The sequence below is a fragment of the Selaginella moellendorffii genome, unplaced genomic scaffold (genome assembly GCF_000143415.4).
Source record: "Selaginella moellendorffii unplaced genomic scaffold, v1.0 SELMOscaffold_54, whole genome shotgun sequence".
NCBI lineage: Eukaryota > Viridiplantae > Streptophyta > Lycopodiopsida > Selaginellales > Selaginellaceae > Selaginella > Selaginella moellendorffii.
This window is the reverse complement of record NW_003314315.1, coordinates 173,501-187,651: the sequence shown is the minus strand read 5'-3', so window position 1 is coordinate 187,651 and position 14,151 is coordinate 173,501. Positions and strand designations below refer to the sequence as shown.

The window sequence follows — 14,151 nt, the reverse complement described above, 5'->3', positions numbered from 1 at the left end:
GGCTGATTCCATTCCATAAAGCGAATCAGATAAGTTGCATTTGGTCGAATAAATATTAGCTTTAGAGATAAGATTCTTGAATGGTTACTTTTACTTTCCATATATCCAAGAAAATTTTGCCAACGAAAAAGTGTGTTCGTGGTTACAAAATTCCCAATGACCACTCCACACAAAAAAAAAAGCTGTAAATGCCAATCCGCAGCTTCCAGAAGTTGAATCTAAATTATTATTACCTTTTATGGAAAAAGAACTGTGAACAATGGCTAAATTTGTATGCCATCCCCGTGAAATGAATCGCTGCACCGTGTTATTGATTTTTAGATTGCAAATGACAGAGCAGCCATGACCGTGGTAGTGTGATATGAAGCCAAAGATTTTGTCTGGAGATAGTGCTCCACGTGAAAGATGCTAAGCTTCCCTCTTTTTCTTCTTTTTTTCTTCTTTGTGTGCGCCATGTGTAAGCCCTTGAATGGAACCACACATCCAGGCGACAACACCCCTCGACTTTATATAGTTTGAGGATGATGCAATCCAAAAGACTTGTGATATTTCCAAAAGTTTAACAAAACAGAAATCCCGACACTTTGATATTAGCCCAAGTTCAAATCCCGACAAAAGCTTCGGCATCGATCTATCGTAGTCTAGTTGCTGAATCGATCGATCGATGCCATGTTGAACCCTCATAGTTCTTGCCATGTTGGAGAATGGTGTTCTTGCCATGTTGATTCTAGAGCAGTCCTTTTCTTATCCCTCAAAAACTTCAATAGACTTCCTCTAGTGTATAACAATTTTTTTTCTTTTGCATGGCAAGAAGAACACAGATAGCTGGGAGGACGAAATTTGAGAAAGGAATGGAGAGAGCGAGCGAGAGAGAGAGGGAAGAAAAGAGAAAAAATTTCTCAAATACACCAAAGTCTCTCCCGTCACCTTCGCAAGGATGAGCTTAGATCCACCACCACCACACTGATGTTGTCAGTGCTGCCTTTGGCAATCGCGACCTTGGTCAGTAATCCAGCAGCCATGTCTGCGGCACTCTCGCCGCCCTGCCGAGCTCGATGCCTAACGAGACACTTCCGTGCAATGTCACACGCCACCTCGTTGGTGAGCACGTCCCACAGGCCGTCGCTGGCCAATATCAGGCACTCGTCCTCCGAACTTCTCTCTGTACAAGTAACGTCCGGCTCTGGGATTATAAACGGCTTGAGGTATCTATCACCTGTGATGAAAACAAGATTAATAAAATGTGTCGAGTAACTCCGAGACAACGAGAAAAAACACACAAAGGCTGCTGCATAACGTACCAATTGCTCTCGACATTGCCAGAACTCCTAAGACTCTATAACCGTTCCAAAAAAACACCCTCCCTCCGGCAGCCTCAACTCGGGCCAGCTCGTCCTCTCGATCTGGCTGCAAAACAAAACAAGCGCATACAAAATCAGAACAAAATCAAAGCAAGAAGAAGAAGAAAACTCACTTTGTGGTCCACGGAGAGAGGAATGGCTCGCCCCCCTCTCGAAAGGACGGCCCTCGAGTCACCACAGTTGGCGACGATGATCCGGTTTGGTCCCAGCACGGCTACCACAGCAGTCGAGCCGACTGTCTCGGGAGCTATGAATGGAGAAGCCGACGGACTCAAATTGCCCTCGAGGAAGCCTCCCACCTGCGCATCCACTTTCAGAAAGCTCGCCACCATTGCTCTCTGAAGATGTGCCTCCAGCTCTCTGTCACCCATGCCTGGCAAAACGCCACTAAACTCTTCCTCGAGGACGCGATGCATTTGCTCCTTGCAGAAGCCAGCAACCTGAAAGAAGCAAGGTATTACGAGGAAACAACGAGGAACAGTATAGTCAAAGCAAATAGTTGGTTACCTGAGGCCCGCCATGGCCGTCATAGACTCCGAAGAAGTGTAACGTGGACATGCCAACGTCCGAGGAAGGCAGCGTGGCACCTTTACACTCGCAGCCTCCAACAGTACCGCACGGCACCGTCATAAAGGAGGGCACTACCGCGACGGCATCCTCCATCTCCCGGCGCCTGCCACATATGAATACGGCTCCATGCGGGGGACACGTATCGCTGGCGATGCAGCGGGTGCTCCTGTTGCAACCAGTGCCCGAAACAGCCATCCCGTCCAGGAGCTGCATTGCCGCTGGCAAATCCTTGGAAGAACCATCGACCGTCTCTTCCTCGCTACTCTCTGGAGTCGAGTTTGAAGTTCTTCCGCCGGCACCAGCGGTCGTGACCGTGGAAACTCCCGTCCCACTACTATTACTGCTATCACTACCAAAACTAAAGCTAGGAGCGCTGATCGATCCGGAGAAGCTGTGCTCGTCACCACCACCACCAGCATCGCCACCGCTTCCTTGCCACCCGTTGGAAAGCCCATGCTTGTCCATGCTCTGGTGGCAAGACACCGTGATGGTAAAGTTGGTCGTGGCCGCCGCCGGAGAAGACCTCTTGGATGGCAAAGAGGAGCGGCCGTTCGGAGAGGATGATCGAGGCCTCTTGTGCACAGGCTCTGGGAACACCAAATTCGTCTTGGTGGCGACCACCCGGAACCTCCTGATCTCGGCGCGTCTACGGCGTGCTACAGCCCCTGGAGAGCCACGGATCTTGAGCGAGCGGGGAGGCGTCGTCGTCGTCGTCGTCCCCGCCGTGTCCAAAGAATCCATAATCTAGAGCAACGCAAGCCCCTGCCCTGCCCGATCTGGCCGATGAATGCGAGAATTCCTCCCCTAGGACCGTGAATCTAGGAGTGAACGTACCGTAGCGAGAATAGAGGCGATCCCTATGACGATCAGGTCACACGCCGCTCCTCCCACCACATGAATCCACACCAGAGGCCGCAGCACAGGAGATTTAGGCGCTGCTTGCCTTCCTCGCCCGCCATTGGCACCAGGAACGCGCGTCACTCATGAGTCCTCTGCCCTTTTTCTTTCGCGCCTCGACGCCCTCGCTCTCTTCTCTCACCCCCGGGCAGGGCTGGGCAGCCCTCTCGGGCAGGCGGGCAGCCCCTCCATGCCCCACAAGCGGACACCTGTGTGTACTCTCCAATGCAATGTGGGCTCTTCTCGTTGGTCCACGAGGCGTGCTACGGGCCCACTGTTGCGCGGGCGCCACGTGTTGACACCATTAATTTCACTTCAAAATAGGGTACAATATATTAGGGCTTACGTGTGACGTGTTTTAAGCGTATGCCCTAAAATTCGCCATGGAGTTCGTGGGGCCGGAAGGCTTGCGCCTCGATGGGCGGCGGCCGCTGGAGGTAGGGACGGCGGCGGCGCCATTCGCTGCAAGCGTTGATTGATGTGATGGATCGCAGATGCGGCAGCTCCACGCGGAGCTCGGCGTTGTGGAGAATGCGAATGGGTGAGCTGGAGTTTCTGGTGTTCTTGACTCTGGCGATTACACGCAGATCGGCAATGTTTGAGATGGGGAACACGAAGGTGATTGCTGCTGTTTATGGTCCTCACGAGGTAATCTTTCTCTCCCTCTCTGCGGAAGCGATGCAAGCGAATGGATTTTCTATTAGGTCCATAATCGCTCACAGCAGCTTTGGGATCGGGCTCTTGTAAGATCTTTTGCTCTTCGTTTTGTTGTTCGTTTCTTCTTTTTCTAAACGAGAAAGGAAAACTATAGGTACGATGCGAATATAGCATGGCCGCATTCAGCACTGGCGATCGCCGAAGGAAAGGCAAAGGAAACAGGTATGGTTTCCACTCGAGATAAATCCCGCAAGACTCGTTTTTCTCTTTTCTTGGATAGGCGCTCCACAGAGATATCACTGGTCATCCGGCAGACCCTAGAAGCGGCAATTCTTACGAATCTAATGCCCAAATCACAGGTACGCGGCTGCACTGATGTTTAAGTTTTCTCACCACTGTTCTACTAGATCGATATCTATGTTCAAGTTCTCCAGGCCGATGGAGGTAAGGATGTCTAAATCTCTGGAGATCGTTTCCAAATAATTTGCTTTTCTTGTTTTGAAGGCACACGATCAGCATGTATCAATGCAGCAGCACTGGCTTTAGCGGAAGCAGGCATTCCAATGCGGGATCTCGTTGCATCCTGCGCTGCCGGTTACCTCAATGGAACGCCTTTGCTGGGTAACAAGCTTCTCTCTTCTTTGTGGCTTTTTGCTAGTTACTCTTGGTTTAGATCTGAATTACGTCGAGGACAGTGGTGGTGGCCCGGACGTGACTGTGGCATTGTTCCCCAAGGTGGACAAAGTCTCGTTACTGCAAATGGATTCTAAGCTGCCTCTGGAACACTTTGAGAACGTCTTCCAACTTGCGGCGGAGGGAGCGAAAGCTGCAGCGCGGTACATGCGTGAGGTAACACGATTTTCTTCCCTCCTCTCATCTAACGAGCTCTCTGTTCCAGGTGTTGATGGAGAATACGCAGAACCTTGCCAGGCTCGTCACTGCAACGTAAACTTAGTTAAAGATTAGGAATATACCTAGAGTCTTAAGTGTATTCTGGAATATCTTCACGAACTTTCTCTAATTTGTAGTCAAGTTTAATTCTAAATTTCCTACTATTTTCTTCTCATCTCCTAGACTGATCACGAAATGAATTATTGGAAAGGTTAGCTCAAGGGAAAAATATAAAATAATATAAAACTTCCACTTTAAGACAGCTTATGCATCAATCAGCTTTATAGTAATAATTTAGAAACTCTAGGATTTTAAAGATATATCATATTGTAAGAGCAATCTGGAAGTCTGCTGTTAAAACTTACAAAGATATAAAGAGGGCTTCCATTTGAGATTATTAATATTGTATTTTCTCAAGGTTTTATTTAGGCTTCTAATATTATATTGCTAAAGGATTTATTTGGGATTTTAATTTCCAATAGTTGGTTTGATTTGGGACTTTAATTTAGAATAAGCTTAAAGTTACTATGATTGAATAGTTTTTAAAATTCTTTTTGGTTGAAAAATTATTGAAAGTCAGATTAGAAAGTATATTTGTGATGCAGATATTGCATTTTTGCAACCCCAAACAATTTTATCTATATAAACGATTTAAAGATGGATTAAAGTTAATAACAATATTAATACTGAAACTTTTTGACTCATTGAGTTAAGCCAATAAGGAATTTTTTTTTAATATAAATAAAAATCTTAGATATATTTATGAGTATAAGACTTTGGAGAAATTAATAAAGTTATAATTAACTTATTACCTGCATCAATATATAATTTTAATTGAATTATTTAAAATAATACATGAAGTATATAAGTTTTAAGCTAAATTTATTTTCTTGATTTTTTATCAATTAATTTTAGCTAAATAACACTTTAGTAGTATCATGTTGGACAACTTTTTCAAATATTAATAAGATTTTTAGATTTGGAATTTTATTTATAGATTTTTTCTTAAGTCATTCTCTTTGGTTGTTTACAATCCACCACACTCAACTAACCTAGTACTAAATGTTTTCTTTTTTTTAATCTAAATTTTATTTTTAGCCAAATAAAACTTTAATAGTATCACATTGACTAAATTTTTCAAATACTAACAAGATTTTTAGATTTAGGCTTTTGTTCATAGCCCTTTCCTTTTAAATTTGAACCCTTATAGATCATATATCAGATTTGAGTAGTAATGGGCCCAATATTATTCAAACTGTGAGTGCATGGAATATAGAAAGGGAATACAGAAAATGTGTATATCAATTAACCCAAAAACCCTAGTTTATATACAAAAGCAAGTGGTTCAGATTGAAACCAATCTAACGACTGCCAAAATCCCACTTCGCTAATATTAATATACAACATTGTAGCTATACACCTGGCCTTCACATCATCCCCTCCTCTCGGAATAATGGAAGACTATCAAGGTTCTCTTGTAGATGGGCCGGGATCTGGAGGAACATTAGGAGGAGGCATTGGCAGATTTGTAAGTGGTATTAACTGTTCTTGATCCCTTTGTATAAAGCATTTTAATCACTGCACATGCACAATCTTTGGAGGATCATCTTACTGAATGTCATACTGGTGGTTCCTATCCTACAATACTAGTTTATTGGATGATAACTTACTTTGAAATACCTTATTGTTCTAATCTAAGATTTAATCACTGATAATTAAGTCTCTTAGATATTATTGTTTATGACTTTGATATTGTCCATCTATTGATCTTTGAGTTTGAACCTCATAAACTTGTGGTCCAACTTGCTGCAACATTCGATACGGTCCTTTCCACTAAGTAAGGAGCTCCTTAAATAAACCACATACCGCAAGATAGGGAAAACAAACTAACACTAAGTCATTCACTTTGTACTCCGCAGGTGGACGATGATGAGAATTGTAGTGCCATTGTTGTCCCACTTGTATGCGGCCTAAGTGTTTAGCAGATCTGCTTGGACAAGTGGAAGAATGCTCATCAAATACTAATCCCATGATCTAGTATTGGCAGTTCATAGCAATCGCAAAGGTAAACTCAGCTTCATTGGTAATTTTGGATCATGATCATATAGGAGTTTATTTGGTGAAGCACCAATAGAACTCTGCACCTCTGTGACATATATATACCGAAGAGACGGCAAATAACCATCCCAATCTGAATGCTGAAAGTTCACATACTTTGCAATTATCTCTTTGAACGTTTGAACAAACCATTCTATGAAACTGTTTGATTGTGGATGATAAGCACTCGTGAAAGTGTGGCGTATCCCCAACTAAAACGTCAAAACATGAAATGCCTCAACCATAAATGCGAGACCATTATCTGAAAGAATTCACTCTGGACAAGAATGTTAAAACACTACTCGATTGAGGAGGAAATATCCAACAGTCATTGCAGAAGCACTAACAAGAGCACCAACTTCCTATAAGCCATAAATTTTTCCTTTCCAATTTGCCAACTTACCTTATCTATCTGACCAACACTGCCTTGGCTTTTGCTAAGTTCTCTTGCCAAGGTTCCTGTTTATTGTACCAGCTCCTACTTGGTTTTACTTGGTTTTAGCTATTCACTGCACGAGCAACAGAATGTTAGCCATCCATCTACAGATTCCTAAATCTTTCCCAATCCCCTTCCCCAAGTTAGACTGGACTTAATGTTTGGTTACATTCCCCGTATGCACAAGCAGCCAAGCACACTAAGCTTCTAGGTTCCTAACATCCCTTGGTACAATAAAACTTGATCATGGGACCCTCTAAATCCCAAGCCTTGAGTGCAACACTTGCTTCAGGACACCGGAAAAAGGGGTGCACTCTTATTCATGGGCCCTTTCCCTTTATAATTGAACCCTTATAAATTGTCTCTCGAGTCATTCCCTTTGGTTGTTTATATTTTCCATTTTTCTTTTGAGAGTATTATCAAGACGTTCATTTAACATTAGTTCATCTAGTATTTACTTTCAAAGCTTGTTTTTATAACAAGCAATTTTCTATTATTCTCTCTGTGTTAGTTGATATAAGCTCAAGCTTATCTTTTATTGCTTGGCATATTGCCACATATTATTGTCTATATTTGTGTTGTACCTTAGAGTTAGTTTTCATTCTTTATGGTAATGGCCATTTACATGCATGTGCATGGGATGAAGCAGATCTAGTTATGCATATGGGTGATCTCAAGCTTGAGTTACAATCATTAGTCAAGATTTTCATTTTATCCTTAGTATAGATTAGTGTAAACTCAGGAGCTTACATTAATGTAAGCTCCAAAGAGAACGACTTGAGAGACGGTCCATGGGGTTCAAATATAGAGGGAAAGGGCCCATGAATAAGAGTGCACCCCCTTTTCCAATTGGTTAAGGGTCTTGGGATATTTGGGGTTAAGCGTCCTTGGGTTTGAATAGTACTGGGCTGGGTGACCTCCCGGGAAGTCCAAACTCAGGAGCTTACATTTGGTATCAGAGGGGGTCTCGGGTCCGACTCTGTTGGTTGGCTAGGGGAATCACACCACATGTTGATTGACATCTGGCTGGTCCAGTTTGCTCCCGCTGGGCTCGACCCGAGGGGTAGGGTGTCAAGAGAGCGGGGCTCTCGGGAGAGCTGCGGCTCTCAGCTTCCGTTCACGAGGGCGTGAACTTGCAGGGAAGCGTGGTGGATTGTAAGCAACCAAAGAGAACGACTTGAGAGACGGTCCATGGGGTTCAAATATAGAGGGAAAGGGCCCATGAATAAGAGTGCACCCCCTTTTCCAATTGGTTAAGGGTCTTGGGATATTTGGGGTTAAGCGTCCTTGGGTTTGAATAGTACTGGGCTGGGTGACCTCCCGGGAAGTCCAACTCAGGGAGCTTACAATTAGTTGCACTTAATTATGTCAAGTGTGACTTTGAGGTTTCTGCCTTTTGTCTTATACTTTTTATATTTTTTTCATTTCTTCACTTTTGTTTCTTCTTTATTTCTCTATTTTTACCTTTTTTTCCATCACTTTTGTCTCCCCATTATTTCCTCCTATATTTTTATCATGTTCCTTTATTCCCTTTTCAGATCCCTTCGATAGTTTTTGTGTTGCAATTGTCGACCAACTTATAAAGGAGTATACCGACCTCTTTGAATTTGACCTATCGTCTACAACCAAAGCATTGAGGAAGTCAGACAAGTGACACTAGTATAGTGGATAGTGAATGAAAAGGTGATATATACAGCAACTCAAAATTAGGTTAAATATGTTAGTTTTGACATTAGCTCAGTTGGCTGATTACTACCATTCAAGGTTTATGAGGAAAGTATAAGACTAGATGTGTCAAAAGCAGAATCTATCTTGGTAATAAAGATGGATAAAAAAATGGCAATGATGGATCTAACAATAATAAAAGGTTTCATAGCCAAGTTATATTGGTTTAGACAACAAAAATTATGTGAGTTGGATCTAGCAGAATTTAATTAACAAGGGAAAAAGAAGAAATAATTCTTTATATATGAGACAAAGTTGGGGAGATGATTTATTCAGCCAAGTAGTGACTCATTGTTGATAACAAGAATGAAACACACCAATATACAAAATATGATACAACTGTCTACAATAAAAGGGTCGTGGAAAGGAAAATGGGTGGCGAAGACAAAATAGTTTATATGGTTGGTTATGCAAGATCACCTACCATCTAAACAAAATATACATCTTTTAGACCAATCATACAATAAATATAGGGCAAGGGAAACACAAAAACACATACTTTAAGAATATGAGAGTGCACAAGATGTGTAGAGAAGCACATGCTAGTTACTACAATAGCATTCCCAAAGACAAGTGTGATTCACATATGAAGTGCTAATATGGGGTGAAGTTGCTATAAGAATGGGAAATGGAACAGAGTTTTAGAAATAGTCCTCAACACGAAAAAGGTACCATGGTTTGACCAACTCAACACAATGAGAACAGACACAAAAGGAGTATCCTCAAAATTAGTAAATTTGCTGCAAAATATTATATTGTGGGAGGTTTGGAAAGCTAGGTGCAATAAAATCTTCAAAGATAAACATGAAATGCCAAAGGTGGTGGTGTCACAAGTGTAAACTACAATGGTTACTATAGTAGTAACTCGTGTCCTACAATTGGAAAAGAGAAGAAGGTGAAATGGTCTAGAAAAAGTTAAAAAAGAAGCATAAATATAGCATTTCTTATGGAAGCAAGGGGAGGTAAGTACTTAGGAATGGATATAGACACCACTGGATGAATGGTTCTAGATGACACATTTGGGCAGACCTTTGGGATCCACTTCATGGGCAACCACTCTCTCCATAGGTACTTTCATAATAGGTCCCCCTAAATAAAGGCTCTTTGTTAGTTTTGTGCCCAACAAAATTATACCCAGTTTTTTGGTGTTTTACTAGTAAATAAAACGCCTTATATAAAAAAGTTGGACTAGAGACAAAGTTGGACCAAGGGATGAAAGCCGTAGCAGAGTAGTGCTTTCCTTCTAAACACTCACTCTCTTCACACCCATAGCATCTAAGCTTGCTCCTCTGCTCGATGCTATGGATTTGTAGTTGATTCCCTTGGGGTTCATTGGTTCCAAGGCATATTTAATACATGCTTGGCAATCTTGTCCATCTGTGGAAGTGCTAAGGTCTTAGTTATTCTTGGCTCCCCCTTAATCTGGTGCAATCCTAAAAGTGCATACTCCACCATTCCCTCTCTCACAACTCTCACTAGATCTACACTCGACCCCCCTAATTCAAGCTTGCTCTATTCAACAATTGATTTGCACGGATCCATTTGGGTAGTGAAGGGATCGTTTCAAGACCTCTAAGACCAATAGGATTGATGCCCATACAATTCACTCTCCTGCAAGGTTAAAAAAGGACCACAGTGTGGAGACAACAAAAACTCCTCTCCCTATCCTTCACATCATGAACACAAAAGCAAACACACCAAGCTGGATCAGGGCAAGGATGTTTGAAGCACTAGAAAGAGGCAAAAGCATATAAGAAGCAAAGTAAGTATGTCCTGACATGACCTTTTTACCTCTTGGACATCAACACCATTAGCAAGCACATTCAAAAGAGCTTGAGCAAGGAACACCCCCTAGACAAGCTACGAACATGCACATGAAAGAACAAATTTATCCAAATCTCACTGATGGCCATGATCACTCTTTCTACCAATGAACAACTTAGATCGAGTGGTGGAGCCATCACTTTCACAAAGTAAATAAGAGAATTTAAGCCTCCATGAGACAATATACCTTGGGAGTTCTTATGCGCTGCCTCGAGTTGCCAATCATTAATAGCACTTCTACAAAATCGAGGCATTCTTGCACATAGCAGCCAAAGAGGGAGGATGTCAACACAATTCAATTGACAGCCACATCCATGGGCCACCAATCACACACTGATAAGTGCCCCCCCTTAGAGAGCTCCACATACCCCATCACTATCTGGTCATTCCCAACAATAAAAATTCTGCCTTTCATCACAACGAAAAAAGCCTATAATTCACTCCACCAACACCAAAGTGGGAGCACAATGCTGAGCAGTTAAAGGAACAAGAACACAACAAATAACATCAACACTAAGGTCTATGTCTTCATCTCTCTACACACTCTAGTTGATACCTTCCCCCCCCCCCCCCCCCTCTTACCCCCCTATACTCCTCCACCACTTCATTTCAACCACCTCCTCTCCCAGACTCTACCTTGCTCTTCAAACACCACTCTTCATATGGCTTCTTGCCAATCCCCCACCTTACCTAATCGCCATCAAAAGCTCCCCCCCACTATAGTGTGTTAGTGATTGATATTGAAGTGATTGAATCCTTGTTAGGTTTGAATTGAGATATATCAATCATTGATGATTCATCTTGCGCTTGCTATAAAGTGCATTACGTCTTGCTATAGATGGATTCATGGAGGATCGTTTAGTGATCACTTGTTGAGTATAACTTCATTATGCTTGGCTTTTTGATTGACGCAGCACATGGAATGATCACATGCACTACACTCACCCCCCCTTCAAAGATGTCAATGTCCTCATTGATTATTGACTAGCAACCCCTACTGAGCCAAGGGGAACCAGCACCTCCATTTTCGCACTCAATCTACCAATCCTTCCATTGTGTAGATTTCCCTAAATTTGAAATCGTACGTATTGGGCATCCATGCGTACGTCCTTCCTCTTGTGTGGAGTATCCACGGACGAAGGTATCCATACCCCCCACCCCCCACCCCCCACCCCCACCACCAAAGCTTGATGTACCCCACACCTTGGGACTTAGAGAAGGCAACAGACAAAGCCCCAATAGTGAGCGATCTAGTTTCTACCCAACATTCTTAGTGGACACTATCAAAGCTTTGAGGAAGAAGCCAGTTGCAAAGAAAGCCAAGTTAGTGAAAGAAGGAGTCAGTGAATCTTCATCCCGACAAATATTAGCTATGAGATCCACTATAATACTATCAACGGACAAGATACCACCCCTCCCCAATGTTGGAAGGATTTGGCACCTATGGGGACAAAGGCACAAACAAGACCCAAGGACAACTTCCTGAATCCTGTGCCCCCTCTCCCATGGGTAGTGACCTCCTTGTGAACATGAAGCAGAGGGACTAAGTCATCTAGGCCCTACTAAAAGAACAAACCATTGATGGAGTGCCCTATGGCTTAGTGACACCACTCCAACAAAGGGGATCCCCACAACTCACCTTGCTGACACCACATTTTTCGGTCAGCACTAACACTGGTCCAATACCTCTAACCATCCTAGTAGTCGAGCTATCCCCAGGACTAAACAGCCCCTACCAACTAAGCACAAGACAGCTCCATTGCCACAACTTACAAAAATGAAACAAGATTTCAAGTGGTTGAAACAAGATGAAACAACAAGGTACTTGGGATAAGAATATGACCCTCTCCCATAAAATCAAAAAATAGTTGACAAGCTTGGAAATTAATTGAAATACTAAGCATCATGAAAGCTGTCTTTTTTGGCAAGATATGTAGTGGCAAATAATATTGTGTTAGAGGCAATATGATTTTTGGCAGCATCATGGAATTTAAACAAAAAAAACCTTTGGAAGACATGAATAAGCTAATTAGAATGTACGTATAGAAGGGGATAGCAACAATCTCAAGAGGAGGTGCCAAGATTGGGTGGAGCTTGATCACAAGAGCAAAACAGGATGGAGGGATAAATATAATTGATATAAAAGAGTAGTACAAGATTTTGTTATTCAAAGTCTTTCATTATATGAACATGTATGGAAACCAACCATGGAAACCAACCATACTATTACACCACCAACTATTAAAGGTCATCCCCAATAGACTAAAGCACACAAGGTAAAATTAAGGAAAAGATGAAAGGTGGCTCTTCTTTGACTACACTTTAAAGATGCTAAAATGAATACTTTCTCAGAGAAGCTTTTAAGGTTATGGAAAAAATTCAAGGGGAAGATAAAAAAGAGAAAACTGACAAATAGTTATGAGTTGGACTAATAACTAATTTTTCTCAACAAATTGTTCTAATATAAAGGGAAATGCTTGGGAGAAACATAAGATAAAGGAATAAACAAAGCATGCCGGAATGAGAACATTCGCAGAAGCTGACTTGATATTAAAAGTGGGGGAAATGGAAAGAAACAAAGACATGCTAAAAACTTTCTATAGACTGGAAATATTGGCATACCAACTAAAAAAATTCAAAATAGTATTTGATGCAACACAAAAGTACTTTAACCAAAGCATTAGGGAAGTTAGAAAAATGATGTTAGTATAGTGGATAGTGAATGAAAAGGATATATATAGCAACTCAAGATTAGGATAAATGTGTTAGTTTTGACATTGGCTTAGTTGACTGATTGCTACCATTCAAAGTTCCCACAAAAAGTTTAAAATCAGATATGTCAAAAGCAGAACCAATCCAAGTAATAAGGATGGAGAAGAAAATGGCAATGATGGATCCAACAATAATGGAAGGTTTTATAGCCAGATTGTATTGGTTTAGACAACAAAACTAATGTAAGTTGGTCTGGGATCAAGTAAAATGGAATTGGCAAGGGAAAAAGAAGGAAGAATTATTTACATATGAAACAAAATTGGGGAGATGACTTATTTAGCCAAATAGTGACTCATTATTGATAACAAGAATGAAATGCACCAATATACAAAATATGATATAGTTGGCTACACTAAAAGGGTTATGGAAAGGAAGATGAGTGGCAAAGACATGATACTTTATGTGGTTGGTCATACAAGATCACTTGCCATCTAAACAAAATATACATTTCCCAAACCAATCATGTGATAAATATGGGGTAAAGGAGACACAAAGACACATACTTTAGGAATGTGAGAATGTATAAGATGTGTGGAGAAGCACATGCTAGTTGCTGCATTAGCATTCCCAAAGACAAGTGTGTCTCATGTAAAAAGCGGCAATGTGGGGCAAAGTTACCACGAGAATGCAAATGGAATAAACTCTTGGAAGTGGTCTTTAACACAAAAAGGGGTACCATGGTTTGACCAACTCAACACAATGAGAATAAACACAAAAGGAGTATCTTCAGAGTTAGTAAACTTGTTATGAGGTATTATGTTATGGGAAATTTGGAAAGCCAAGTGTAACAGAATCTTCAACGATAAACATAAAGGGCCAAAGTTGGTAGCATCACGATTATGGACTAGAATGATTACTGCAGTAGTAGCTCATATCCTACAATTGGAAAAGAGAGGAGGGTGAAATAGTCTAGAAAAAGCT

The 14,151-nt window shown here is 41.8% G+C and overlaps 2 protein-coding genes across 2 annotated transcripts; one reads left to right on the top strand and one right to left on the bottom strand.

Moving 5' to 3' along the window:
* Window positions 1-566: 566 nt before the first annotated feature.
* Window positions 567-3,012, bottom strand: LOC9661478 (probable protein phosphatase 2C 51). The gene is made up of 4 exons (XM_002982422.2): window positions 1,869-3,012; window positions 1,475-1,801; window positions 1,302-1,407; window positions 567-1,216 (listed from the first exon to the last, which is right to left on the bottom strand). The coding sequence occupies exons 1-4, from the start codon at window positions 2,670-2,672 to the stop codon at window positions 924-926; spliced, it is 1,530 nt and encodes a 509-aa protein (XP_002982468.2). The 5' UTR covers window positions 2,673-3,012; the 3' UTR covers window positions 567-923.
* Window positions 3,013-3,186: 174 nt separating this feature from the next.
* LOC9661038 (exosome complex component RRP41 homolog) lies at window positions 3,187-4,551 on the top strand. The gene is made up of 10 exons (XM_002982574.2): window positions 3,187-3,265; window positions 3,323-3,369; window positions 3,416-3,476; window positions 3,533-3,571; window positions 3,640-3,707; window positions 3,766-3,844; window positions 3,893-3,929; window positions 3,990-4,106; window positions 4,159-4,334; window positions 4,384-4,551. The coding sequence occupies exons 1-10, from the start codon at window positions 3,212-3,214 to the stop codon at window positions 4,432-4,434; spliced, it is 729 nt and encodes a 242-aa protein (XP_002982620.1). The 5' UTR covers window positions 3,187-3,211; the 3' UTR covers window positions 4,435-4,551.
* The last annotated feature ends 9,600 nt before the right edge of the window (window positions 4,552-14,151 follow it).